The 27733-nt window shown below is 47.5% G+C and overlaps 1 protein-coding gene across 6 annotated transcripts in view; it reads left to right on the top strand.

Annotated features, from left to right (window-relative positions):
- Window positions 1–27733, top strand: part of NAV2 (neuron navigator 2) — a 708473-nt gene that overhangs the window by 650630 nt on the left and 30110 nt on the right. For all 6 annotated transcript variants that reach the window (XR_014138638.1, XM_081798468.1, XM_081798466.1 and 3 more), the window contains 8 exons: window positions 1348–1536; window positions 8056–8108; window positions 13134–13157; window positions 13268–13342; window positions 17721–17804; window positions 18384–18495; window positions 19821–19966; window positions 22753–22925. Coding sequence is in view for 5 of the 6 variants with exons in the window: in XM_081798468.1 (XP_081654594.1) it covers window positions 1348–1536; window positions 8056–8108; window positions 13134–13157; window positions 13268–13342; window positions 17721–17804; window positions 18384–18495; window positions 19821–19966; window positions 22753–22925 (856 nt within the window). In the remaining variant the exon portion in view is untranslated. The remainder of the gene's footprint in view (window positions 1–1347; window positions 1537–8055; window positions 8109–13133; window positions 13158–13267; window positions 13343–17720; window positions 17805–18383; window positions 18496–19820; window positions 19967–22752; window positions 22926–27733) is intronic.

Genomic DNA, 27733 nt, shown 5'->3' with positions numbered 1-27733 from the left:
CCTCTGAAGACATAGGTTTATATCTGAGGAAGTGGCAACATCTCCCGAGTTTGGTCTCTGCATTGCTCTGCTAAGCTGGAAAGTAAAGATCCGGTTTTGAGTGAACAAGTATTCTTGGAAATGCCTACTACTGACATAATGCTTTGACTGGCACAGTGGGGAAAGGAAAAGAATTTGTAAGACAGCCCCTGCTGACATGTTAACGGATTCTTTTTCAGAGAGACAAACACACCCACATAGACTCATAAACAGGGTAGAAGAGAACAATCCAAAGCTTTATATGAAACCATGTAAAAACCGACTATGATCAGGTAGCAAGTATTATATATAGTTAGAAAAAGGGAAGATCCATTCTGGCTAGAATTACCAGGAAGGATGGGAGCTGAGCTTTCAAAGACTGATGGAGGGGGAAAAAAAATCTTGTCCACTCTCGTCTTGCTCTTTAGAAAGGTGGCCTTTTCTGAATATTGTGAATGATAAACAGAGAGTCTTTAAGGACAGGTGTGTGGCTTGTAATCAAGTAAGGCTTAACTTTTCCCTTTTAACTGAGTAGATACTTTGGAAATACTGTATATTATTGGAGTGGACAGGGGTTTTGTTTTGTTTTGTTTTTAAGATTTTATTTATTTATTTGACAGAGAGAGAGAGAGCCAAAGAGGGAACACAAGCAGGGGGAGTGGGAGAGGGAGAAGCAGGCTTCCCACCGAGCAGGGAGCCCGATGCAGGGCTCGATCCCAGGACCCCGGGATCATGACCTGAGCCGAAGGCAGACGCTTAACGACTGAGCCACCCAGGCACCCCGAAATGGATAGGGTTTTAATAAAAAAGCCTGTTTGGGCCAAGGTGGTTGTGCCCCTTTGCCCTGAAGCTCTTTAGGTGCCATTACAAGCATGCCCCCCTGGAGGCAGTGAGACCTGTGTTCATATTGGTCTTTCCCAGCCGTAACTCTTTGAGGCAAGAGTTTCTTGTCATGCACAAATGCTTCCCATCTGATCAAAAGCCCAGTTGGACTATTTTGGGCTTTGGCTTTAAAGGGAGTTGTTCCAGATGAGTCCAGGGAGTAATTAGCTCATGCCTGGAAGGTGACACTAGCTTGTCGGAACGTGCCAAGTTGGAAAGCTGAGGCCTAGAGCCTTGCTTTGGAAATGACCCACCTTGCCTCCCTCATTTTTAGCTCTCAGTGTGTTATTCAAACGCTGATGTGACAACCTTCTAGAAAACAGACAAGGGAGGGAAGTTGGCAGGGACAGATATGGCCGATAGTAATCAGTCCCATTGTCATCCCCGTCCAGGATTTGAACAGAGACATGAATTTCCAGCCTTTCAGTTCCCTTTCTTTTTTTCCAGCGAGTCCCACCACTGTTACCCAGATGAGCTTGTCCAACCCAACCATGCTGAGGACCCACAGCCTCTCCAATGCCGATGGGCAGTATGACCCATACACCGACAGCCGATTTCGGAATAGCTCCATGTCCCTGGATGAGAAGAGCAGAACCATGAGCCGCTCGGGCTCCTTCCGGGATGGATTTGAAGAAGGTAAGCAAGGAGGGTTGCCGTCTCAAGTTACGCAGTGTCTTAATGGCCCTCCCTACCGAATTCACGACCCAAGAGCCCACCTGTAAGTGTTTCTACCTCTCTCACTCACTCTGGGGGTTGGGGCTGGGGAACTCTGAATAGCAGGGTCTGGCTCTTCATTCACCTTGTAGGGGGAAGAGGCTGCTGAAGAAACATGAGTGAACTTGGAGCTGACCGAGTTCCACTCTAGGCTTCTCCCTCTTGGACTTGGGCCACAGCTTCTTGGCATGTGCCTCCATCTTGAGGTTCAGCTGCTCGCTCACCATCTTGGCAGACTGAGTTTCTGGAGAGTTAGTTCATTTCCCTGTGCTAACCTACCCGTGTAGCTCTGGGGGCCTGTGGGCAGCCGGCCTCTCCACTCCAGAATTTTCTATTTCTCAAGCACCAGGTTTTTTAAGTTTATTCAGTTACATCCTTTTCCTTCAGGTATGCCCTTTTCCTTCTTTGCTCACTAATTGTGAATATTTGGGGTTGGATTTTTCTGTTTTGCTCATTTTAATCAGAATATTGGGAGAAAGTAGCTGTGGGCATCGTTGCCAGCCCTCTTCCTAATTTGGTTCATCTCTCTTTCCCTTTGTTCCTTCACTCAGGGTGGGAGCTAGGGAAGCAAGCGGTCAAAACGCTGTGGAGGGACAGCCCCACCCCCGAAACTGCTTCCCGAAGTTGGGAACGCTAGGACGTTGGAGTCAGTACTCATTGACTAGTGGTTAAGCATATGGAGTAACACTACCAGGGTTTGAATTCCAGTTCCCCCCTTCTTCGGTATATGATCTTAGACGAGTTACTTCACCTCCCTGTGCCTCTGGTTTTTTTTTTTTTTTAAAGATTTTATTCATTTTTTGGCAGAGAGAGACACAGTGAGAGAGGGAACACAAGCAAGGGGAGTGGGAGAGGGAGAAGCAGGCTTCCCGCGGAGCAAGGAGCCCGATGCGGGGCTCGATCCCAGGACCCTGGGATCATGACCTGAGCCGAAGGCAGACGCATAATGACTGAGCCACCCAGGCGCCCCGTCTCTGGTTTTTTTTTTTTACTGACAAAATGAGAATGGTAATAGTACCCAGCTCCTGGAATTACGAGAATTCAGGCACAGATATAAATGTTCACCAGGTAATGTCATTACATGTCCTAGCCTGTAGACTCAGCATCAACAGTGATGTCCTGGCAGCTGGGACTCCCCAGCCAGGGGATGGGGACTCTCAGAGCAATTGGAGCCCGGGCTATGGCCTTAGCCCTAGTTGTGCCTTGTTGCCAGTGACAGACGAGAATGGGGGAGAATGTGGGAGGGAGTCCTGGGTGCTTCCCTCTGCTCCCAGCGCCTGTGAGAGTGGGGAAATAGAAGCCCAGCTGCCTCCTGGGAGGAGAGAACAAATTTGTCTTGTTTTATTTTATTTTTTTTGAAGATTTTAGTTATTTATTTGAGAGAGAGCGAGAGCAAGAGAGAAAGTGAGCACAAGCAGGGGGAGCGGCAGGCTCCCTGCTGAGCAAGGAGCCCGATGCGGGGCTCAATTCCGGGACTCGAGGATCATGACCTGAGCCGAAGGCAGACGCTTAACTGACTGAGCCACCCAGGTGCCCCCAAACTTGTCTTGTTTAAGAAATCCCTACACAAGCTGAGAGGGAAAGAAACAGAATAAAGGCTTCTGCTTTTGCCCAGTGTACTTGCTTATAAAAAGGGTAAAGGGGTTAGTTACAGGGCACTTGCCCCCTGGTCCATCTTCCTAGCGACGTCACTCCCTTCACCCTGATTTATGTGTCACTTTCACCCAGTGAGCTACAGTGAGCAAGTCTGCAAATCCACATATGGAACCTGCTGGGACACAGGATTAAGGAGGGATGGAGCCAGAGTTACCAAGAGTGTTCTTCTGGATTTAAGAGCTAGAAACGCGTGCTGTAACCACCCCGGGCGGTCATAGTGGTGGATACATTGACCCAAAGGTGAAGGTGTAGGCAGTTGGTCTTGAACTTTTTTCTAGTCCGTGAGCTAGCCAAGCATGGCCACAGAGCATTCCCCAGCCCGCCTGGTGACGACTCACATATGGAGTGTGTCCTGGGCCATATTCATCTTCTCTGTCATGTGTGTACCTGAGTGAACCGTGTTCAGGACTGAAACTTGTCCAAACAAGCACACTTCGCCTCATAAAGATCCGGCACCATTACAGTATCATCATCAGAGAGCTTTTATTTATTCCATCTGGAACCAAGCTGTCAGGCAGCACCCCACTGTGGAATATCTGGGATGTCAAAGTGATGTTGATTAAAAGTGCTTGCCCACAAGCAGTGTCTAGACTTCTGTAAACCCTAATGATTCATGGTGACGTGGAACTAAAGGGCAGAGGTAAAAATCAAATTTGGGGGGTAGAGGGTAGGGACTGCTGTCGATATACTGTGAACACATAACATTTTCATCTTTTGGGAATGTTGCATCAAATTGCTTTTATTCCTTCCAGGGCTATTACATCACAAAAACAAAATAGAGCTCGTGCAATTAGGTGTTTTTAATTCCATTGGGTGAAGGCTTCCCTGCCCCCCTCTTTTGAATTTCTAACTCCCAGGGTTATAGAAATGGGGAAAATTTCACATCTCATGTTTGGACAAAACAGAACCTCCTTATAAGAGTCAGTTAGGTATGCCGTATGCCAGAAAGCAGGATAGAAATTTAAGAAGAATTAGCACAAGTACTCGGGTGAGGTTTTTGTGGGATTTAATTAGCACTTTCCATTTTGAAGGAAGTGGGAGTCATAAATATGTAGATTAGGTACAGGCATGGCCCAGATGCAACCTTTCAAAGTTATTTCTGGTAAATTAATTTCCATCAGATACATTATGCAATCTTAGAGTCAACTTTAATAGCATACATTTAGGGAGATGCTTGAGGCATTTTGAAAATGGATGTCTTTGCCCAGGGACTTTACCAATCATCCCTAATTGCTAGTGCAATTTTAAGCAGTTCATATGGAATCCATAGGAACAGAGCAGCTTATTAATAAATAAATTTGCAACTCACTTGGGTTTCTAGCCCCTGAGTTATACTTGTGATTGAAATCCTGGCATGTCTATTGCTAGCAAAGAGACTTGGGGAAAGGGACCTGACCCTGCTCAGCCTATTTCCTGTTCACTAAAAGGTAGAAAATAATTGTGCCTGCTTCAGAGGATTGAAGTGAAGATTAGGTGAGATAAATCCCCGGAAAGCATCTAATGCAAAATGACTTTGAAAGAGGTTATGGTAAGTAGTCAGTCAATGGTAGCCATTGTTAACAATTGTCATGTTTTGTTTTCTCCTTCTCCCCAAGGGCCGTTACATCCCTGTTTTGTTTATGGCAAAACTGAGACCAAAGAAGTGCCTTGGGGACTTCGTGCAGCCAGGACTCAGTCCTAACCTCTTGACTGTCAGCCCTCTGTTTTCCTCTTCAGTCCTACCTTGACATTTGGTTCTGCCTTGTTGGTCACAGCTGGGCTTTCTTACCTGTGTGAGGCGGACTCAGATCCTTCATCAGTGTGTTCTCTGTTTTCAGTTCTGCTTCCTTTGCTGGTTCAGAGGGAGGTCCTTTACTTCTAGTACCTCTGATAGTACCAGCAGTGGAGAAGAACTAGGATACAGTGCCCAGATGCACATTCTCTGCTCCTAACCAGCTGTGTGTGCCCGGCCGCTTCACTTAGCCTCTCTGGTCTTAATTTACTCTCTTGTGTATTAGTGGTACAAACCCCTGCCCTGTCTGGGAATATTACTTATAAATTTTCTGAAGTGATGAGGATCACTTCCAACAATAGTATACATGAGAAAGTGCGTTGATGAGTATGAAGCTGAAGGTATATGTGAGATGCCAAGTGTGCCATCAGAGGCCTTGGGTTGCTTTATTGGCTGGAAGATGCCCAGTTGTTTCATTCTGTCTAGAGCATGTATGTATAATCAGCTGTACCTGAGGGGTGAAAACATGTTTTTCTCAAACATGCAATTTTTTGCTCATTTGGTTCCAGCTTTGTGTCTGTGTAGATTGGACGAGGGGCTGGGTAAACCATTTTAAAACATACCAAAAGGCTTCAACAAAACAACAAAAACAACAACAACAACAACAAAAACAACCCAGAAACCCCTAAATCGGGTCTCTCAAGGGCAAAACAGTCTCCATACTTCTGGTCAGCAGATCCTGTTCCTGAACGTTGTGTGACCTTAAGCAGACCATTTAACCTCTCTGGATTTCAGATTCCTCAGGTGCAGAGATGGCCTAGACAAGTCTCTGTGATTCCTCATAGCTTCACAATTTTAGAGGTATACGTATAGGGCGGAAAACGCATGGTGTGCTTTGCCGTTCTGGCTTTGTAAGGCTTGTGTGCCTTTTGCTGTCCAGAAGTATGCAAGCCACAAAACCCACGTTCTGATTTGGTTCAGCTCACTTGGAGCAAGGCCCACTGCAATGGTTCAGGCAAGCCACATTCAGTTTGGAGTTGACGCTGAAAATCAAGGAATCTTTCTTTGGACCACAGCCTTGCTGTTGCTATTCACCAAGTGAGAGGGGTTAATTACAGAGAAAAAGAACTACCTCCACCGAAGCCTGCCAGATGCGCTCTTCGCCTGCGTCCCCGGGTCTGCACCGGGATATTGCTGAGGGCAGTGTCCGTAAGTTTGTGCGTATGAGCTGGAGAGGTAGAAGAGACAAACTTCCGCTTTCCAGCAGCCTAGTTCCATGTGGCAGCCCTGTGCCGGCTGAGCAGGTGATGTGATGGAAAGGTGTAGCTGGAGGGTAGCTGCATGTTAGCCACATCTCTTCCCCCAGTTGGCTTCCAGTATAATCTGCCCCTACTGGCCGTGTCATGGGGCTAAAGTAACTTACCCCTTTAGAACATTAGGCCACTCGGTTGGGGCATGAGAGGCGTCTGCTAATGTGTCTGCGTATTAACATGGAAAGCCATTATTGGCCATTACGCCATAAACTGATTTCTTACGGGACATGGGCCAGAGAGGTCATGGATGGCAGAAGAATGGAGGAAAAGATCTAGAACCCTGGCATTGCTAAGGAAGATGGTTGTGAGTGATGGTGTAGCAATAGCCTCAGAAGAGCAGGCACCTTCCAGGAGAGAAGAGGGCCAGACAGGCAAGTCAAGAACTGGGTGGGTTCAGAGAGGGAGGAAGTGCATCCAGTGCAGGCAGGAAGGGAACCGAGGAAAGGCTCCATGGAGAGGCGTTGTTTGAGCTGATCCCGGTGATTTGGACAGGCAAAAACGAGAAGCATCCTAAACAAAGGGAACAGTACAGGGAGAGACTCTGAGGAGGCCAAGTGCTAGGCAGGGCATGCTCGAGAGAGGAGTGCAGGATTCAGAATGGGATAGGAGCACATAAAGGAAGAGCAGGTCAGGAGGTTTATGGGAAGACAGTGTGGAGGCACCTGGGTGGTGGGCTGAGCTGTTCGTCAGATATCTCGTGGGCAGGTAGCTTCTGCCCAAAGCTCATTCAAGTTGAGTTCACTTCTTGGGTGGTAAGTGTAAGCCGTTTAGTGCACGTGGAAAGTTATTCCCAAGCCTCCCACTCTCAGACCACAGGGGATAATAGCTAGTGTGGGGGGTAGAGTGTTCGACTTGTGGTCAGGAAAGCTGTGCCCAATTAAGCGCCTCTGATGTCTCCACAGGCATATTTTTGTCTTTCAAAAAGTTGTCAAGAGATTACTAGGAAAATGTCATTAAAGAATTTGGTTCCCAGAAAGAGAAGTCAGAATACTTAGTCCTAGAAAAGACCACGATTTAAAATTACAGAAAACTAATAAAATATCTCTACTGGCTGGGGGCAGGAAGGGGTACAAAGAGGGTATGAAGATGGTTCTAAGTTAAAAGAACCAGTCAGAAACAGAAAAGAGGACACCACTTGCTTGTCATTTTGTACACATGGTAGAAATCAAAATAAGAATCTCTATTTCAGTAGGTAATGTTTTCTAAACAAGTGTTCCATGACATGTTCATCTAGAATAAGTTGACTGTGGCCAACAGCCAGCCTCCTTGTTCACAATAATGGGCTCATCTTTGCAACACACGTGACAGATGCTAGCGGGGTATAAAACATACATGCAACGCAGTCGCAACTCTAGAGGAATACAGGAGAATAAAAGAAAGGAGTAAAATGTGCTGGGATGGAACATGTCACAGGCTGCCAGTGGGTAATAGAATTATGAGTCATGTGGGCTGTGGCAGTGAATATGTTTTCCTAACACTTTCCTGTCCTTGAAAATTTTTATTTAGTAATCATGTATTATTTTCATAGGGGAAAAAAGTACGTAGAGGTTGTAGGGGAAAAAAAGAGGTAAAGGAAAAGAGACTCCCTTAGCAAATTATTCCTTATTTGACTCTGACCTATCGCCAAACCAGGAAAAGGTGGGTCAAGGTGAGATTAAGTTACCTGGTAGTATCCCATAGTGCTGAGTTTCTCCTTCTCTCTCCCTTTTTGTCTTCATAGTAGCCAGCTGTGCAATTCACCTTTTTTTTTTTTTTTAATAGTTCACGGATCCTCGCTCTCCTTGGTTTCCAGCACGTCATCGATTTATTCTACAGTGAGTATAAATCAATGCTCTGTGGCTATGACCATGAGAACTGGGGCTCCTTTATCAAGTGTGTCAAGAATAAAATATAAAATAAAATTGCTTCTCCTAGAGAAAGTATGTCCATTGTAAGGGGCTCGATTAATTAGGGAACAAGATTTGAAATTTCACAAAGAGCTTTTGATTATAATGTATCAACCAGTAAATCAGGAACTGACTCCTTTGTTAAAGTGGCATTGTGCTTTGGGTGGTAACTAGTTAGAATGTGTGAGAAGCCTTGGCCACCTGCTGGTAGCCTTAGAAAAGAAAGGCCTTGAACAACTTCTGTCTGCCTCAGTTTCTTTATCTGTCAAGTAGAAAGAATAGCAGCCCCTACCTTGTGGAGTTGTAGTGAGGATTCAGTGTTAGGAAGATGACATTTCACTACAATATAAAGTCCTTGAGGACAAGGACTTTTTCTGTTTTTATTCCAAGCACCTACGACAAAGCCTAGCACATAGTAGATGTTCAAAAAATAGGCTTGAATGCAATAAGAAAATGCATGTGAAGCACTGAATATGGTGTAGACACAGCACAGAGCAGACGTTGGCTCTCATTAGGGTGGGCTCTCATCAATGAGTCATCTATGGAACAAAAGCCACGTATAACAAATATGGTTCTGGATTTATTCAGGGGCGCTTGCCTTTTTATAACTATATGTGTAACTGTTTATCTTAAAAACTTTACTTTGGGAATTCCTATTGGAAAAAAATCATTTTCTTAATTGAGAATTGGAAATTCTTTAGCCCTTAATTCCATGGAGGACAGATGCTTTAATAATTCACTTTTTGGTAATGCCAGGTTCCTGGGCTATATATATATGTAGCAGGACAAACTATATGGCCCCTTAGAAGCTAAAGGCCATCCCAGAATCAAGTGAAAGAGACCAGGGCCTGACTGTTCTTTCTCAGGCCTGTAACGAGCAAACAGACTTCAGGGATTGCTGACATGGTCTGACTTGAAGGACCTTGAAATGATCTCGTCTGCTCCTACCCACCTTGCCCCTCCCCATCCAGAACACCTCGTTCCTCAGCCAGTCACCTTGTCTGAAATGTCATCACAGAACCCTCACTTTTTCATTTCTTAGAGATTATTGAAGCCTTTGTCTACTGAGAACGCATAGAGAGATGACTTTCTGTCAGTTAGTCCATACATTAAGTCCTTTCTTCAAGAGGGGAAATCTGTGACATGGATGCCAAGATGGTACTTTCAAACCCAGATTGACTTCTTGAACAGGATTTAGTGGCCCGCAGTCTGTGCGGGCTCTGGGCTAAGCCCCAAGGGTGAGATGTAGGTGGAGAGAGGAGCCTGCTTCTGAAGGAGGAAGCCAGAGGCGCTCAAGGACACCTAGGGTTATGAGACTCTACCTTCATAGGGTTGGTGCAGAGCATCTAGGGCAGACATCGCTGTGCCCGAGCCCCTTGTTTTCCCAGTGGAGTTCCCAGAGTTTCCTGCCAACACAGAGAGGGTAGATTCTTCTCAGAAGAGTGAAAAACAGGGGCTGGCGTGCATCAGCCAGCCTCAGAGGGAAAGAGCTTGAGCTTCTCCCGCTGTGAGAATTCAGATGGTGGAAGCCGTCCCTGGCGTTTCCTGGCCATACTGCCTTCGTGCAGACCACTGCAAGGCCTTGTAGTCAGGTGCCTTTCCGTAGCTCCTGTTCTGGGTGTGTGGACAGGAAATTTCTTTCTTTTTTTTTTTTTTTAAAGATTTTATTTATTTATTTGAGACAGAGAGAATGAGAGAGACAGAGAGCACATGAGAGGGGGGAGGGTCAGAGGGAGAAGCAGACTCCCTGCCGAGCAGGGAGCCCGATGCGGGACTCGATCCAGGGACTCCAGGATCATGACCTGAGCCAAAGGCAGTCGCCCAACCGACTGAGCCACCCAGGCGCCCTGGGTGTGTGGACAGGAAATTTCAAATGGTTCTTTCTGAGTTGATAGAAATTCACACATTACCAGAGACCTAGGAATAATTCTCCAATTCCATGTTTAACTAGATAGCCAGAGACCCAGGGCCTCATCTTTGTTTTTTCTCACTGTGTGACTTTGTACAAATGCCTCATTATTCCGGGTAGCTGTCAGTTTTGTCCTTGTTCTCGGGGGCTGGGGGGGTCTCTGGGGTGCCTACAACCTCTGACATTCACCGAGTCGAATGTTCTCCTTTACCTGTGCCTTCTCTGAGCATATAGGTTACTTTTGTAGGCTTTTATAAGAAAAAAATAGTCCAACATTTGAATGTTTTCATGCTAGCGCAATCTGCTGATTCCAAACTGTATCTGGCTACACTGCTACCTCCCAGCATGGGCGTGGGGTCCCTTATCTATTATTCATCTCTCGGCAATGATAGCATTCTGAAACTCATGCACCTTTGTAAATGTTAAGGTGAACAAGTTCTTATTTGTTGTCTAAAAAGAGATTGTTGGGGTTTCCTAAGCTGCCACCAACCCAGGCCAAAGAGCCTGTTTAATGGCTCAGTGTCTTAAAGGCCCTTATTGGATAATAATAGGGTTTTTTTCCCTGATACCTAATTCTTGGATATTCAAGAATGCTCATTCTGGCTAAAAATTGCCTTTAATTTTAATTACAAAGGAAAGAAAAGGTCACACGTTGGTAGTTGGTAAACAACTGCCTGCTCATTGCCAACCCTTGGAGTAGAGAAAATCTAAGGGGCCACATCTGGCATTGGACTGGCTTTCCTGGACGGTAGGGGGCGGCCATTGAGTTCTGGGGGAACTGCTGAAGGGAGGGAGGCTCCCGGCCTCACTTAGAGTTCCCAGATGTACAGAAGAGCAGCAACTGGGGGTAAGATACAAAACACATGATTTCCCAGGCTGCTGTCTTGACCAGGGGCCCAACCCTAGACACAGGCGGGGAGAATGACAGACAGTGGCAGAGGTATGGGGAAGGGGTGTTAGGCCCGTGGACACAAGTGTTTAGAGGCAGGGCTCATCCTGTATGGATGGTTGAGCCTGCTGACAGACCTCCGCTAGCCTCCCAAACTTTGGATCACCATGACGTTCTCACCATTAACTTTCTCCTTTGGGTCAGACTCAGAAGTCAGGGGCCTGATTTCGGGAAGGCCTCACCATGAGAATGTAGCTGTAGTAAAAGAGTAGGAGAATGTGCTCGTTAAGGTGATAGACTGTAGAGCCGGACTACCTTGGGTCCCGTCCCAGCTCTGCCTCGTAACAGCTGTGACCATGGACAAATTATTCAACCTCACTGTGCCTCAGTTACCTCATTTGCAAAATGTAAGTGATAGTATTCGTACCTACTCGGGGTTGTTATGAGAATTAAATGAATAATGAACAGAAAGGGCTTAGAACAGTCTCTGGCACGTGGTAAGCTTTCAATAAATGCCACTTACTACCTGAGGTGAGGAACTTGGCGGTCATGCTCACAGCTGTACCCCGGGTCCTTAACACAGTGCATGACACATAGTAGGATATCCATAAATGTTTGATAGGTGGTGGTAGTAGGCACGAATAGATGAACACAGATGGACAAAGAGGGATGGATGAATATTCCCAGAGAGGGAAGAGTAAGCCCTGAGGACATCTCCCAGTGTTCTCCTGAAGACATTTCTTAGATGAGGAGATTGTTCAGCTGTGTGACGTTAGGGAAGGTCTGACCTCTTCTGTGCCTCAGAAGGAATACAAACCTACTCTGTAGGGCTCTTGCAAGGATTAAATGGTTCGGCCCCAGTATTCCTAAAAACCAGTTGCTATTGTTAGAAGCCAGCTGGGGGGAGGGCCCTCCTGGGCAGGATCAGGAGTCAGGGCAGTGGGGTGGGAGCAGGGGGCGAAGGGAGATCAGACAGGAACCAGCCCCCCACCTGCCACAGCTGATGGGTGTAGGGTCTGCGGGGTGTAATGAATCATACCGCTCTGCATTCTGAGCTAATGGAGAAGTAGACCCCCAGCATCAGATGCTGATTTTTTAAAGTAACGGATTTGTCACTGGTAGCATTGGATTAGGACACACATCTAGGACCCAAGGACAAAAAAGAGTCTTTACTGATTTTCACTTGCCTACCTGGCTTCCAGGTCACTGCCCCACCCGCGGGGAAGTGCAAATGGAGGGCGGGGGAGTAGACGGAAGGTAGGAACGCTTGCAACATTGCCCCAGAATGTGGGGGTGTCATCTTTTATGAGAACCCAAAGAGAACAAAAGAAAGGTTCCCCCTGCTGCGGGTTCCCCCTCGGGGAGGAGAGGGGTAGCCTTGTAGTCCCTGGCTGGCAGGTAGCTGTGTCCGCGCATACACAGGGCCCAGTAGGGAGGACTCTCCCAGTGAGAGGGCCCGCAGGCTGCACCCATACCTCCCGGAGTCCCAGGTAACTGGGAGCCGTGAGGTGGGGCAGCGGGAAGATCCTCACAACCCGGGGAGTCAGCAGGCTGGCTGATGGGGGCTCTCAGCCTCCCTCACTCGAGAGTCCTTCCTGCCCTGCAGCTGCTCCTGGGGCAGCGCCTCAGAGAGAACAGAGGGAGGGGTAAAACGGGCGCTTAGCCCATGAGCGGTCCTCCTGCTAGGATCACCACACCTCATATAGAATGCCCAGTCACGTTACAAATTCAGATGGATGACTGATAATTGTTTAGTATGAGTTGTCCCCAGTGTAGCATGGGATGGACTTAAACCTGTATTTTTATTTGCTATATTTGGACATCCCGACCTTGGCTCAGCCCCTCTCGTCACGCCTCCTCCTGAGCACCTGACCACTTTTCATCTCCGCATGGGAGCAGGGGGGCTCCTCACAGCCAAAATAGTCGGAGTGGTGTTCTCATTCTTCTTGATTTCTTATAATCATATGCTGTTCGTATTTGGTCTTTCTGATTGGTCAAATTAACTGAACCAGTTTATCCAGAAAAATACACCAGGAAAGAAACTCGTAACTCTTCTGGACTGCTGTAAGCATCCCAGTCTGGTGTTCCCCACAGGCTACATTGCCCCATTCTTTGTTCCTCAACTGGTCTAATTTCCCTTATGATTTCCTTACAGCCAGAAGAAAAGTGCCAGTCAGAGGTAAGGAACAGTTTGCTGGTTGGATTTCCTCCTTCGCTATTATATATTACCTCGCCCCGCTCAACCTGGGAATGGGCTCCTTAAGCAACTCTGTCCCTTGCCGCCTTTAGATTCGCAAACTGCGGCGGGAGCTGGATGCCTCCCAGGAAAAGGTTTCAGCTTTGACCACGCAGCTGACCGCAAACGTGAGTACAGATACTGGGTGCTAGCCACGGGCGGGGGGCAGCCGCTGCTCCCTTCTGCCGTGACGTCAAGGCCGCCTGCCCCTGCGGACCGTGAAAGCAGTCCCGTGGGAGGCTTTAGCCTCGTGAGTGTGAGCCTCCACTCTGGTGCCTCCTGGCTCTGCACTCCGGGCAGCGTCTTTAAGCCCTGAGCCTGCACTGACTTCTCTGTGCAGCGGTGGACGGTAAGCCTCAGCTCTCCGGGTTGTCGTGTGGTTGGTACTGGAATGTGTTAAGGGCTCAGAAATGTTCGTTTCCCTTTTCTTCCTCTTTCCGAAACTTTTCATCTTCAGCTGGGGGGCGGGAGGGGGAGAAAAAAGAAAGAAATCTAAGGCTCCAAAGAAATAGCTGACTATTCTATAATTATAATATACACAATTACGTGTTCAGGAAGTGCTGCCAACCAGCATTGAATTCAACAACTGTTTAAGTGCCAACTATGCCTCGGGCACCATGGGTTCAACAGGAAAGCAAGCATGATCACTGTCATCCTAGTGTGCTTTCTCTGGTACCTCAGAGAGACAAAACTGTTTCGCTATGACATGATAACTGTTAAGAGAGAGAGAAAGGGAGAAGGTTGTGGGAATATGTGAGGAGCACCTCACTCAGTCTCGCGTGTGGGGGGAGATCAGGAAAGACTTCCTGGAAGAGGTGGCATCTGAGGGTTGCTGTGTAGGGGAGGATGCATGGGAAGGCAGCATTCTAACCAGTGTGCAAAGTGTGTTTGTGCAAAAGCCCAGGGTGAAGATCTTAGTGCATTTGGAAACTCTTAAGTAGCTCAGTGTGTGATTAGAATCTATGGCTTGGATATGGGGAAGAGGCATCAAAGAAAAGCTAGGGGCATGTCCACACATCACAGATGCTCTCAGCTCTTAGGTGGAGAGTTTGGGCTTCCTACTGAAGTTAGGGGAGCCCCATTGGTGTGTTTTAAGCAGAGCAGTGAGGCGGTTCGGTTTGCTCTTCACAAAGCTTCCTGACCGTGGTGTGGTTATAAGATTAGGGGGTCAGAGTAGAGGCAGAAACTTCTGGTCTGCAAAGTAGCCCCGCTGCAGAGCTGTGAGCTGGTGAGGGCTGATGTTTGGAGGGCAGAGCCTGAGGTTTTGGAAGGTGAGGAGATGCCCCTGAGGCAAGGCATCCTGCCGGGAGCGCACAGCCCAGTCTGAGACCCCAGACACTTGTGTGTGAGCCTGTGGAAAAGCAGCCTGCACGACCCCATAATATGCTGTTAAAATGAAAAGCAACTTCAAAAGGTTGTCTTCCCTGGACCAGGAAGCTGAGTCAATACTTGAATGAATCATTTACCTGGGGTTTTTGCCCAGGTTGTTCCTGGCTGAAGCCTGAGTCAACTGAAGGAAATCATTTCTCTTTAAAGTCTGCACATGAAGTGCCTCGTGCAGTACTTGACCTTAATTACAAGCTCAATAACTCATAACTTCTCTCACTGTTGTTCATTCTCCTGAGTTCTCTCACATTTCTGAGAGTCTTTGAATTTTTTCTCACCCTCCCATATTAGGGTGATATCATTATCCTTCTTTATTCTCTTTGCTTCTTCTGCCATCAGTAATGCTATCAAAAGAACATCAGAAATTGATGTGAGATCTGAATTTTGAAGCTTAGGCCTTACTTTTTTAAAAAAAAATCCCCAGAGGTATTCTTCTATGAATAGTCTTCATCTGGGTACCATTCAAATCAAAGACCAACCCCAGACCCAGTGAGCCAATCTGGATATAATCCGAATGTGAGATTTGACTGCAACCCCCATCCCAAGTGATTTGGAGCTACTCCCCTAGTTAGGAATTACTGCTGTCTGTCCTTTGGTGCCCTTTTACTCAAAAAATAGTCATTAGTTTACTTATCAAAAAACAGGGGTTCAATCCTCCAGTGACCTGGTGCTGCCCCAAGGACCTTACTTTGGGCCATTTGGAACTTTATCCTCTGTTCCAGAAGAGTCTGAGTGAGATCCCTTATATTATTATTATTCCAAAAGTATGTTTTGCTCCTCACCAAAGCCACTGAATCCAGTATTGTTTGAAAGTAAATATTTAGTCTTACCACACACCACTGGCCTTGCTAACGTGTTTTATTGTCTGCCATCTTCCTCCCAGGCCAAGCTGTGTTTGTTTTTCTAGGACAAACTACTCAAAGCCACCTTCTCTGGGTGTTTTTATACCATTCGTGTTTGTTTTCCTGGGAATGTAAGAATGGCACTTGGTAAGAAGTCTGCTGTGTGGCTCTGAACCAGGCTCCGAACAGCCTCTCAGCCCGTGTTTTCACAGTTGCTCGTGACCCAAAGTCAGTCCTTTCTCTCGACAGCAAAATGCGAACCTCTGGTTCTTCAGCGCAAACGTGGCTTCTTCTTGAGGTTGTAAAAACACTTTCTTAATAGCAGTCTTCTTGGGGTCAGGTTTTGTTTTTAAGCAAATAGAAAGTATGAGTGCCTACAAATAGAATCCTGGGTGGCAATCAAAGAATTGAAATAAATGGAAATTCGGTCATTTAAACTTGACCTTGGCGTTCCTTTGAAATGCAAGGTTAGCAGTAATTCTTTTCAACATCCTTGCCCTGGCCCTTTTTCCTTCATCCACTATGTAAACTGTCTTGAATTGATTGGCTTTGGTTCTACCATATTCTCCTAGGCAAACTAAAGTAAAGCATATCTCTTGATTTCAAAATGGAACAGCATTTTTCTCAGTTTTTAATAGGGCTAGAGAATGCATTCAGAAAGAAACTGGGCAGTCCACTTAACATTTCTATTACAAGAGGTCCTGCTCCCTGCTAACTTCTACAGCTGTTGGAAGAAAGACCCAATAGTTTATGCTAGAGATGTCTTACCCTCAACTGTTCTGGTATGATGGAGTCTAGTGACAGGCCTCTGACTCACTTCTCCGATCTCTCCTCTTTAAGTTCAAATGTCCGCTGACCCCCCTCACAACCCAGGACAATGCCCCACCTGCCCCCTGGTTGTTCCGTTACTTTGATTCTTCACTGAGTACATCAGTCGTCTTTTCTTCTAGAATGTTACATACCACACGATCAGATCTCACTTCTTCCTCCCAAGACTCCCATTTCCTCTGCTGGCTCTTCTCTTTATCCTGTATCTGCCCACCCCTCTCCTAGAACCCTTTCTTGATCTCTCCCCACCTGTGTTCTCATCCTATCTTTTGTCACTTTCTCAAGCCCAAACCTCTTCCTTTCCTTTCCCCACAGTGTCCGTTCATTCCTATGTTTATAGACCTATATTCACCTGTATTGTTTCACCTAATTAATGCTCACAATAACCCTGGGAGGAAAGTAGATACTGCACCCATTTTAAGATGGAGAAACTGCAGTCAATAGGATTAGCTCTCTTGTCCATTCTTTATTCTTGATTTTAACCATATTATCAGGACCCTCAGTCAACCAACCAGTGCATCACCTGCTGCTCTGCAGAGGAAGAAAAAGGCTTCATGTTAGGACATGAGGTTGCATCTTGTCCTTGAAGAGGGTTGCAGAGAAAGGGGCAGACAGAAAACCATCCCATTTCTCAATTCTAAGATACATGTTTTTCCCCGACATTTTTAACATCTCTGAAAGTGGGATGCATATTTTAATTATAATTGGCAGCATTTTTCAAGATGTTTTAGTACTATATGAAATAGTGGTGTGTCTGCTGTCGTGTTCTAACAGAGGTGTATAAAAGTACAGAGGGGCCTTGGGGGAAAGTCCTAACTCCCTGGAGGAACAGGGGAAGGTTTCTCCAGGGAGGTAGCAGATGGGCCTTTCAGTGGCTTTTTATTAACCAGGATTAGAACAGGCAAAATATGCCAGCCACTTTGTTCATCCCTTCTACAAACATGCTCGACATGAGCCTCTCCTGTGAGCTTGGCACTTGGTGAACAAAGCACAGGGAAGCAGAGGAGACAGACGTGAGGCAGCAGTCGCAAGAGTACCTGTGTCTCTGTGGCACTAAAATGCACATAGACCAGCAGTCCACATGCTTTTGCGAGTGCACACGAGGGAACCAGCCCATCTGGGGGTGTCATGAAGATACGAGCTGAGATCTCTTGAGAAGGATGTATAAAAATCAGACAGGAAGGTAGTGGGGGAAGAGCATTCCAGGCAGAGGGGAAGGCAGGTATAAAGGACCTAAGGCGGGAAGAAGCACAGGATCTTTAAGGACGTGATAAGCTGGAGTGACTGGATCTCAAAGAGAGGTGGGGAGTGGGGCTCCAGGGGCTGAAGAAGTAGACGGAAGCTAACCCACGTGGCCCCAGTGAGGATTTCAGCCTTTAAGACCCAGCACCCATTGGGCCCTCTTGCCTTGCAAGGTAATCTAACTAAGGCTGTGTCTTTCCTCCTCCAGGCTCACCTGGTGGCCGCCTTTGAACAGAGTCTTGGAAACATGACAATCAGGCTCCAGAGTTTGACCATGACAGCTGAGCAAAAGGTAAAACACTCCTCCCTGCTTAGAATTAACAGCAAACCTCCAAATCAGACTCCCTCTTGCTCCAGAGAACGGTATAGATTTTAGTGTATTTGAACTCTTGGAGTCGAATCGTAAAGAGTTGCACCCTGTTGAGTGCAAATACGGCCCGGATGGGGGTGGGGTGGTGTTGTGGCAGGAACCCTCCACATCTCACAGCCCTATTTCTGCTGCCTCTTTTTTTTTTAAAAAAGATTTTATTTATTTGAGAGAGAGGGAGAGAACAAGCAGGAAGGAGGGGCAGAGAGAAAAGCAGACTCCCTGCTGAGCAGGGAGCCCCACACGCGGCTCGATCCCAGGACCCTGAGATCATGACCCAAGCCAAGGCAGCCGCCTAACCGACCGAGCCACCCAGGCACCCCTATTTCTGCTGCTTTTGTGTGCTTCTGTGCCCGCTGAAAATTGATCCAACCTAACGCATGGGAAAGAGCTTTTGTGGAACTCCTTCGTTGCCTGCACTGCCATGCTGAAACCGAGTTGCGCTTCATTTGAACTCTGTACAGGGTGATTGTAGGATGACCAGTATTTCTTGCTGTTCCTCAGGATTCAGAACTGAATGAGTTAAGAAAAACCATCGAGCTGCTGAAGAAACAGAACGCAGCCGCCCAGGCTGCCATTAATGGGGTCATTAACACACCGGAGCTCAACTGCAAAGGTAAAAGAAAGAGGAGCAGTCTCCAGCCCCACCTGCCTGCCCTTAGGAACCCTCCCCTGACAACATGGGGCGCAGCCTCCCTGCCCCGGGGTGCGTGTCCGTGTCAGTCGGACGGGTCCTGGGAGGCAGACGCTTTCAGTCCATAATCCAGGCCCCTAGGAAGAGAGCTCTTCCAGCTCAGCCTCTTCCCCGATGTATCTCCAAAACGGAAGGAAATCTATCTGTTGGCAAAGTATCAAAAGTGTTTCACTTAATTTCACCTGTGCCCTGATTTATCAGGCTCTGATATTTACATGTGGATGCAGCCCAACCTGAAACGAGCATCTCATGTTCGTCCAGGGAAGTATTTCTGAGTAAATTGCTTCGTGCTTGTGTATCTTACCCGGGGGGGCCAAATGGGGCTGTGAGGATGAGAGCCCTCCCACTGCAGTGTATACACCTGGTGATGGTAGAAGTCAACAGTGACAGCCAGCATTTACGGGACTCTCACTGTGTCCTAAGCACTCTGCTCCGTGTTGTAAATTATTCATGATCTCATTTTCCTTCCACGACCACCTTATGAGTGCAGTGCTGGTCCTCTCCACAGTGGACTGATGAGAACACTGAGCTGTGGGAGTGAGAGTCTCATCCAGAGGTCGCAGGGTAGTAAGATAGAGAAGTGGGGCTAGAACCCAGGTCTCTCTGACTCTGCAGCCAGTGTTCTTAAGAGTAGGCTGCGGGTTTCGTTCTGTGCTTGCGCAGGAAACTGGCCATACCCTTTATTGGGCATCACCGTTATTTCAGATATCAGGCCTCCTGAAACGCGATGACAGAGTTGAAATGGGAGGGATTAGCGAGATTTGGCCAGCCCGAGTAAGCGACGAGGGGCTCACCCACGTTAAGGCCCTGAGATGAGACGGGCTCGGCATTGCCAAGGGGCCAAGAGAAGGCTAGTGAGGCAGGAGCATACAGAACAGAGTGGGGCGAGGGGGGATGCCCAGACAACACAGGTGACTGCCACCGTTCAGAGACCTAATCGGTGCCTGTCTCAAGCTTAAGAGAGCTGGCGGGGTGGGGGGGGGGGGGTTGGGAATTCTCTCTCGAAGCCTCCCCTGACTTCTTTTTGGTGGAGTGGCTAAAATTGGGCCCTGGTTTAATTGACTGAAGAGGGCCTAACGTGTACCTGCTCAAGGATCTTAAAACCAGCAGCTGAGAGCAGAAGGTGATGTTGAATGGGAAATACCTAGCGGTCCTCAGGGGTGCAGATTTAGCTATGAGAGTCATTCCCTGGGACAGAGGAGTGGGCTGAAGGTGGCAGCCGCTGATCTCCTGCCTTGGGTCCCCAGGAAGCGGTACCTCGCAGTCTACAGACCTCCGCATCCGCAGACAGCACTCCTCTGATAGTGTCTCCAGCATCAACAGCACTACCAGCCACTCCAGCGTGGGCAGCAACATGGAGAGTGACGCCAGGAAGAAGAAAAGAAAGAATTGGGTGAGTAGGCATCCAGAGACCTTGTGGGTACTAACAGACCAGTGTGTCTCCCCCCAGAGCATAGACCTTTGGGAGTCGATCCACAGAAGCTTACGGATATGTTTCCACTAAACTCAGTGTTGTGCTCAGCTGCTCAAGCACCAGGACTTAACGGAAGTATCACCATCTTGGAGTTTTTCCGTTTCATGAGACTTTCTGTGACATACTCATCTTTCATTTCATATACGTGTCATTTCATCCTCCTCATAACGTTAGCCACAAAGTTCCAGGTACTAGAGCAAAATTACTCTTCAGTGGTTTCTTCTTATTTATTTATTTATTTTTTTGGAGTGTGTATTGCTAGTTATCCCATCATTATCCATAATCCTTATCTGTTTCTTCGCACAATTCCATATGATAGCATGAAACCAATTTTCTTTGAACAATTTTTGACCATGTCCTGTAAGTAAAAGTTTCATAATGTAGATATTAGGAGTTAGTGAAAGGTTTTAAACTGGTGCATTGTACTTCAAAATGGCAAGTTTAGTAGAGCTGGTCTCCAATGCATTATTTCTCCATGTTTCCATAATCCCAGTGAGCCACTTGAATTTCTGTACAGTGGTGTCTTGAGCAGTATTTTCCCATTCTCGTGGGAATATTATACCCACCCACCCAATTTTTTTTAAGTAGGTTCTATGCTCAGTGTGGGACTTGAACTCACGACCCTGAGATCAAGAGTCGCATGCTGCACTGACCGAGCCAGCCAGGCACCCTTGTACCCACCCATTTTTTAGTGGTGTCGAGGCTGTGGAGCTCTGATTGACATTTGCTGCTCCCTGTCTTCAGTGCAGGGATATTCCAGGTTGATCTGGAGTGGGCTAGTGCTCACAGGGCCCCATCCTTCAGTGCTGACAACATCGTGTTTCCATAGTAGCTTCAATGTCCTCATTCATTCCATACACTTCTCCCTCATTTTGTGTTATCTTGGATGGGTGGCGAGGTCTAGTAATAGAGCGCTTGAGGTTTGAGTAATTTCAGTTACTGACGACTTGCACTAGAAGACTATAAGGCCAGTTCAGTGTGACCCTCTCATCATTCTGATGAAGTTTTTTCTTTGTTACTAATGGCTTTTAGTCAACTCATTCGCTATGCCTTAAATAGGATTAACATATGTTGCTGTTTCTAATATACTCTTGGTAAAATATGGTCTGACTTGATTATCAAAGTGATGAGAGAGAATTATTTTCTATGAAAAACAGTGTTGATCCATTCTCCAATTCAAGAACTAAAACTTATTTACTTGCACTAGGACGGGTCTTGGTTATCGGTAGAATTGGGGAAGTTGGATAATGGGCATTTTTCAGGTGATCTCAAAACTTAATTCTGTCTAATCCTTGTAATCTCCTCTTCCACTTGGCCCTTTACCAGAGGCTTTAGGTTGATGGTTTGTGTGCCAGATCCTTCTGTTTCTGTACCTGGAAATTTGATGAAAAGTAGGAAATGGGATCTCGATCAGCCACACTGGGACATGCCATTCCTTATGGATGTAATGCCGATGGGTTAAAAAAAAAAAAAAATCCCATTAACTAGTTCAGAATGGCCTGTTTCAGAATTTCTTAATGGCTAAGAAAACCTCCAGGATGTTTTCAGAAGGAAAGAAAGATTTTAGTAAAACAGAAATTACTTTTTAAAAGACCTTTTTTCAAGACAAAACTTAATTTTTTTGGTCTAGAAATATACGTGCTTATCATGGCTTTCAGAGAAGACCCTGCACTTGAATTCTTTATGTTCTCATTAGAGTTTTCAGATCCAGCTCATGATTTGGGGAATTTGTGATATGCCAGTTCCTTTTTCCCAATATAGTTAATACATTTCTTACAAATGCCTACTTTTTTTGAGTAACAAGTGAGACGGCTAAGTCCCTGCTTATTCTATCATCTTATGTGTACACAAGGACAGCAGGAACTCCTAAGTAGATCTCTCCGAAGGCTCTACAGCCGTGTTGGGACTAGCTCAGCAGTGAAGCTATTCTCTCTGAGAAAAGAAGACACAGACATGCCAAAAAAAACAAAGTTAAGGCCTTAAGAGACAAAAGGGTGAGAATCACAGGAAGGTTGGGGGCAGTCATTTCAGCCAAAGAAGCTGGAAGAACTCAGATTGTAGGGACTTCCAGAAGTGCTATTCCTTTCCTTTCATAGTGAAGGAAGATGCCTCTAATGCTCTGGAAGATTCGTGTTCCTACCGGCAACCTCCTCTGTGTGTGGTGTTTACTATTGGCCATGTTATGTCTGAAAAGTCCAAGGCTTTCCCTGTCACTGGCTTTCTCTGTTAAAAATTGTCTTTTTTCCTTCCCCTTCCCCATTTTTGCTTGCGTTTTCCCTGGCAGGTCAATGAGGTAAGCAAGACCAACGTTAATATCAGATACCAAGCTAACCCATCCATTGATATGACTAATCTCCTCTGCATCCGTCACCATGTCTGAGCATCCTGCTTTGTTGCTGTGTAACCTCATCCTCCCGCCATCCATCTGCTGAGCCAGGCTCTGTCTTGCTGTTGGCATCTAGCCTCGAAGCAGGAGTAGGCATGGAATGTCACCCACAGGTCCAGTCCTCTGAGCTGTCAGCACCAGATAACTCTTCTTCCCTTACTGCACTGATTCAAGAGAGCTGTTGGGAACCTTTGTCATTGGTGGTGGTGGGGGGGGAAACATGGGAGAATTAATTGCTCTTTTGTCTGCATGTCTCTGTTTTGCCAAGGCCTGAGTGTTGGTTGCCACCCCTGTCTGGCTGACAGTCTTGTATGTTCAGTTACGCAGCTCCTTCAAGCAAGCCTTCGGGAAGAAGAAGTCCCCCAAGTCTGCGTCCTCTCATTCAGACATCGAGGAGATGACCGATTCTTCATTGCCTTCCTCACCAAAGCTACCACACAACGGTTCCACAGGTTCCACGCCACTGTTGAGGGGCTCTCACTCCAACTCCCTGTAAGTCTGTCTGTCAGGGACGCACGTGGGTCAGACGATGCCTTTGGCCCCCAGGAACCCTCCCAAATAGGAATGGATAGGTGTCCTGTTAACCATTCATTTTCTCCTTGGAGTTTTGTACATCATGCTTTCATAGGACTGGGCATGTTCTTCCAATGTTTTAGGACTGGAGAGGTTGAAAGAGAAAGGAATCTTACATTGTTCTGATGGTGTCACTGGGTGGCCATGGGCAAGTACTTAACCCCTCTGTTTCCATTTTTTTATTTGTCAAACTCGGATAATGGTTGTTGGCTACCAGTCCCCTAAGGATCAGACAAGATAAATGGATGTGAAAGAGCTACAACCATCTTGCTGAGAGGGGGAAGATAGTGTTGTGAATGTTAACAGTTTTTGCTGAAATTTTAGTTCATTTTTGTGATAAGACTTAAAGAGATTTCACCATTCTTCTCTGATCAAAATTTGGTGGTGATTCTTTCTCTGAGGTCAGCACTCAGCAATTGGAAGTTTAAAAAATGGAGAAGACTCAGTGATAATTCTCTTTACCAAAGGGTTCTCTATTTGGTAAAATGATTCATCACCAGGGACTCCCCAGTAAATTTTAAACGAGTCAATCTGTAAAGAGCTCTTCGGGAACACAGCTGCTTCTGTTAAGTGAAACAGGTGTTTGCTCACGGGACATTGGCTTAGGTGCTATTCCCCTTGGCAACTAGGTATGCAGATGGCAAAAGTCCTCTTCTCTTGCCCAGCCAACCTCCCATGATTTCCAGTGAGCACCCACTGATCATTGCTCCATCAGGGGTGTAGGGAGACAGTCCTGTGCCCCATCTGAAAACAGAAAGCCCAGACTCTGGAGGCAGGAGCGCATCAGGAATGGCTTGAGATCGACAGGTGGGGACCCAGGTGTCAGCTCAGAGGGCGGCCCAGCCAGCTCCCTGCAGCTGTGAGAAAGATTGTGGCTGCCCCATAGGACCGAATTCCCTGAGAGGCCATGGTATACCAGGCCAAGAGGGAAAGAAGAACTGCAGCTCAAGTGCTTTGCAGGGACATTTAGTGAGATGAGACAGTGGCCGGAAGACAGCCACTGTGGCTGGGGTTGGACAAGAAAGTGGGTGTCTGTAGATGCCTCAGTTTCATTATGGGTGAAAGTGAGATTAATTACATCTCCTTCCCTGGATTCTTGTGAGGGCCCAGGCAGCTACTGTGCATGAAGGACCTCCTTCCTCTTCTCCTTCAGTCTCAGGAGGCCAGGTGTAGGGAGCTATCCCTAAGTCCACTTAAGCAGCAGGCCACCCTGCTGAAGACAGCAGCTGCACACGTCTCCCAAGGCCGACTTACGGGATGGGTGCGGGCAGTGTGGACGAGGGGCTCAGCTGCGTCTTTGCAGCGCACCAACTGCCTGGACACCACAGAAGACAGGAAGTGGGAGACCAGAAACAGCAGAGAGCCTCGACTTCTCAGCAACCCCACCCACCCATGAAGCATGGCTCTGTTGGGGGTTCTCCATTTCACTTAATTAGATTAGCAGCTCCTCTCCTCTTGAGGAGCACCCTGGTAAGAGGATGGCCGCAGGTTCGTGTACTTCATTATGGGTGAGGCGCAAACCAGGGTGGGTGGGGGGACACGGAGGGTGGGACGGCAGTGCATCCCTGCAGTGGCCACCCCAAGTCTGTGCTCCTGTGTAAAGAATTACATAAATACCCGAGAGTGTGAGTCCTGTTTGACCTACAGAGAGCCTAAGAGGTAAATAAGGGAAAGGTTGCCTGTGACTTATGCAATCCATCATCCCAGAGCAGCTCAGTTTCTCTGACCAGGAGAAAAAGGAACTCCTCCCCTATTCTTTATTTGTGGATTTAAACGTTGGATGTAACAACCCACGTGAGCAGGGCTCTGCTCTAGATGTGCTGCAGAGACCAAAGCCGATGTTAACCAGAGTCCCACCCCTGGGGATTAGGGACCAGTGGGGACAACGCACTATAGCTCATTTCACTTCTGAGCTTCTGTTCCTGCTCCAGGCCAGGCACCAGGTACAACAGTGTACCAGATGGATGAAGTTCCAATTCTGGTAGACCCCGGGCAAAAGGCAGACATGAAACAAATCTGAATAAACTAGAAAACAATCAGCTAAGGGTTCATGCTGGGAATTAAAATAGTATGTTGGGATACAGAGTACTTGGCAGCAACTGTGGACAGGGTGGTCAGGAAAGGAGGTGACATTCCAGCTGAGATCTGCATGATAAGAGGGACCACTGGTTAGTTCTGGTCCATAGCACTGACTGCTGTAACATACACAGTCCCAGAGCTCAGTGGCTTGACATAGGACTGTTTATCTCTGGTTCACTCTGAACCCAGCACAGATACTCCTCGTCAGTGAGCAGGCGGCCTGCCATGGAAGGCTCCTTCCATCTTGTGCGCCAGCCATCCCACAGGACCTGAGTTCTCTGCTGAGTACTCTGTGTCCAGCCAGCAGGTGGGTGGGGGGAGGGAAGAGAGTGTGCAGGAGAGTTTTATGGGCCAGGCCTGGGGAGACACATGTCCCCTCTTCCCACAGTCCACTGCGCAGGGCTCTCCCACCCACAAGGAAAGAAGTGAAATCTCCGCACCCAGGAGGGAAAGGAAATAGGCTCCCTGCAGCCTTCCTGACCCCCAGATCGCAAGGAGCCTAAGGTGGAGATAGGCTGGGTGTGTCTGGAAAAGAGGGATGGCCGGTGTGTGGCGAGTGTGGCTGCTGCATGATGGGAAGTAGAAAAGTGGTAGGAAAGGAGGCCATGGAGGCAGGCAGGACCAGAATTTGGGAGGCTTTGAAGTCAAAATAAATTTGCATCTGCTTCTATGTGTGATGGGTTATCAGCCATTGGAGAGAGGTTTTGTTTTGTTTTGTTTTTAAGATTTATTTGAGAGAGAGAGAGAGACAGCAAGGGGTGGAGGTAGAGGGGCAGAGGGAGAGGGAGAGAGAATCCCAGGCAGACTCCCCTCTGAGCACGGAGACCGAGGCCGGGCTCGATCTCACGACCCTGAGAGATCATGATCTGAGCCAACATCAAGAGGTGGATACTTAACAGACTGAGCTACTCAGGCATCCCATGGAGAGGTTTTTTTTTTTTTCTTCTAAGTTTACTTAAGTAATCTTTGCATCCAGTGTGGGGTTCAAACTCATGATCCCCAGGATCAAGAGCCACACGCTCCACTGACTGAGCCAGCCAGGTGCCCCATGCATTGGAGAGTTTTAAGCAGGAGTGTGAGATCATCTGAATTCATGTTTCACAAAGATCAGTCTCCTTTCTGCAGATAAGGAATTCGGGGGAGCAAGAGTAAAATTATGGCAACCACATAAAAGGCTAATAGCGCTCTCCCCCCGTCCATCCCACTCTGGCCTCTTTTCTGTCCTTTGAACACTCCAGTCACACACCCCCGGGCCTTTGCCCTTTCCGTGCCCTCTGCCTGGTACACTCTTCCCCTAGATAGTCTCTCTCTTCAGGGCCCTGCTCGATGTTTCCTTCTCACTGATGCCTTGCCTGCGCACCTTGCATAAAATAACACCCCCACCACAGCCAACACTCCCCGTCACCCCCTTGACCCATGCTCTGTTTTTCACCATGGCACATGTCACCACCTGACCTGTAGAGTTCCTCAAGTTATTAGTTCTTTGTTCTTTGTCCCTACCACCACCACCACCCAAAAAAATACAGTATGAGCTACATGGGGGTAGCTACTGTGGGATTTGCAGACATTCAAATATTAGGTGAAACAAATGGTAACTCAGAGTAGTAGTGAGTCCTGGGTGGCTTTAAGATGTGTTCTAGAAGAAAGTTGACAGCACGTGGTGATGTCAGGTGTGCGGGAAAGAGAAGAATAATCCTTGAGTGTTCCTGGATTTGTAACTTGCGTACCTGGGTATGTTTCTGGAAAGGGTAGGAGGCATGGGCAGGGCAGGGCAGGCTTCAGGAGCTCTGGCTTGACTGTTAAGTCCAAGCTGCTCAGGAGACATCCATGTGGAGGCGCCAGCCAGCCTGGGACTCCTGCAGGTATAGATCTGGGAGACATGGGCTCATGGGTGGTCCTGAAAGCTGGGAACCTGGAGGATTCTCCATAGGGCTGGATAGAGATGGAGAGGAGCCAGAGGGCCAACAACTGAGCTCTGGGTGCTCTAAAGAGCAAGGAGAACCGCCAGCGGGATGGGCAGAGGTGGGAGGAAACTGGGAGCAGAGAAAAGAAACTGCTGGGAGGGGGGCGGTAGCTGGGCCAAGTGCTGCCGGGCAGCCGGAGAGGATGCGGGAGAGTGGATGATGCACTTGGCTGTGCAGCATTCCCGGTGGCCATCGAGAGAATGCTGCCTCCAAACCCGCTCTCCCCGTAGGGATTGGGCGGGGCAGACTCTGGGCTCTGCTGCCCTTCTCTGGCATTCCACAGCATCCAGGCACACTGGAGATGTTTGTTTTTGGTCTGGTTTTCCAGAGTGTGGGCAGAGAGCAAATGCTTCTTTCCAACCTTGAAGGGTTTGTAAGAATGTACAAATCTAGATGTGAGAGGAAGTTCAAAGAAGAAACCCAAGGCAGAGGAGTCCGGGGTCCAGAAAAGTTCCTACCCTGTGGGCGAAAAGAATGGTGGTATGGGAAGGCAGTGTTTCCCACACTTGAGGCGTTTAAAATTAGGTATGCCACCAGCCCTGCATCTGGCCAAGACAGTGGAAATATGGGAGTAACATGTTAGGGACTGAGTCGGAAAAAATCTGCATCAGGTTGCTTCAGTAAGTAGTCCATGAAGTGGATGAGCATGTATTGAGTGCCTGCTGGATATAGTTCAGGAGCATG

The sequence above is a fragment of the Leptonychotes weddellii genome, chromosome 11 (assembly GCF_054177405.1).
Source record: "Leptonychotes weddellii isolate Sample4059 chromosome 11, ASM5417740v2, whole genome shotgun sequence".
Classification (NCBI taxonomy): Eukaryota; Metazoa; Chordata; class Mammalia; order Carnivora; family Phocidae; genus Leptonychotes; species Leptonychotes weddellii.
This window is presented reverse-complemented; position numbering and strand designations above follow the sequence as displayed.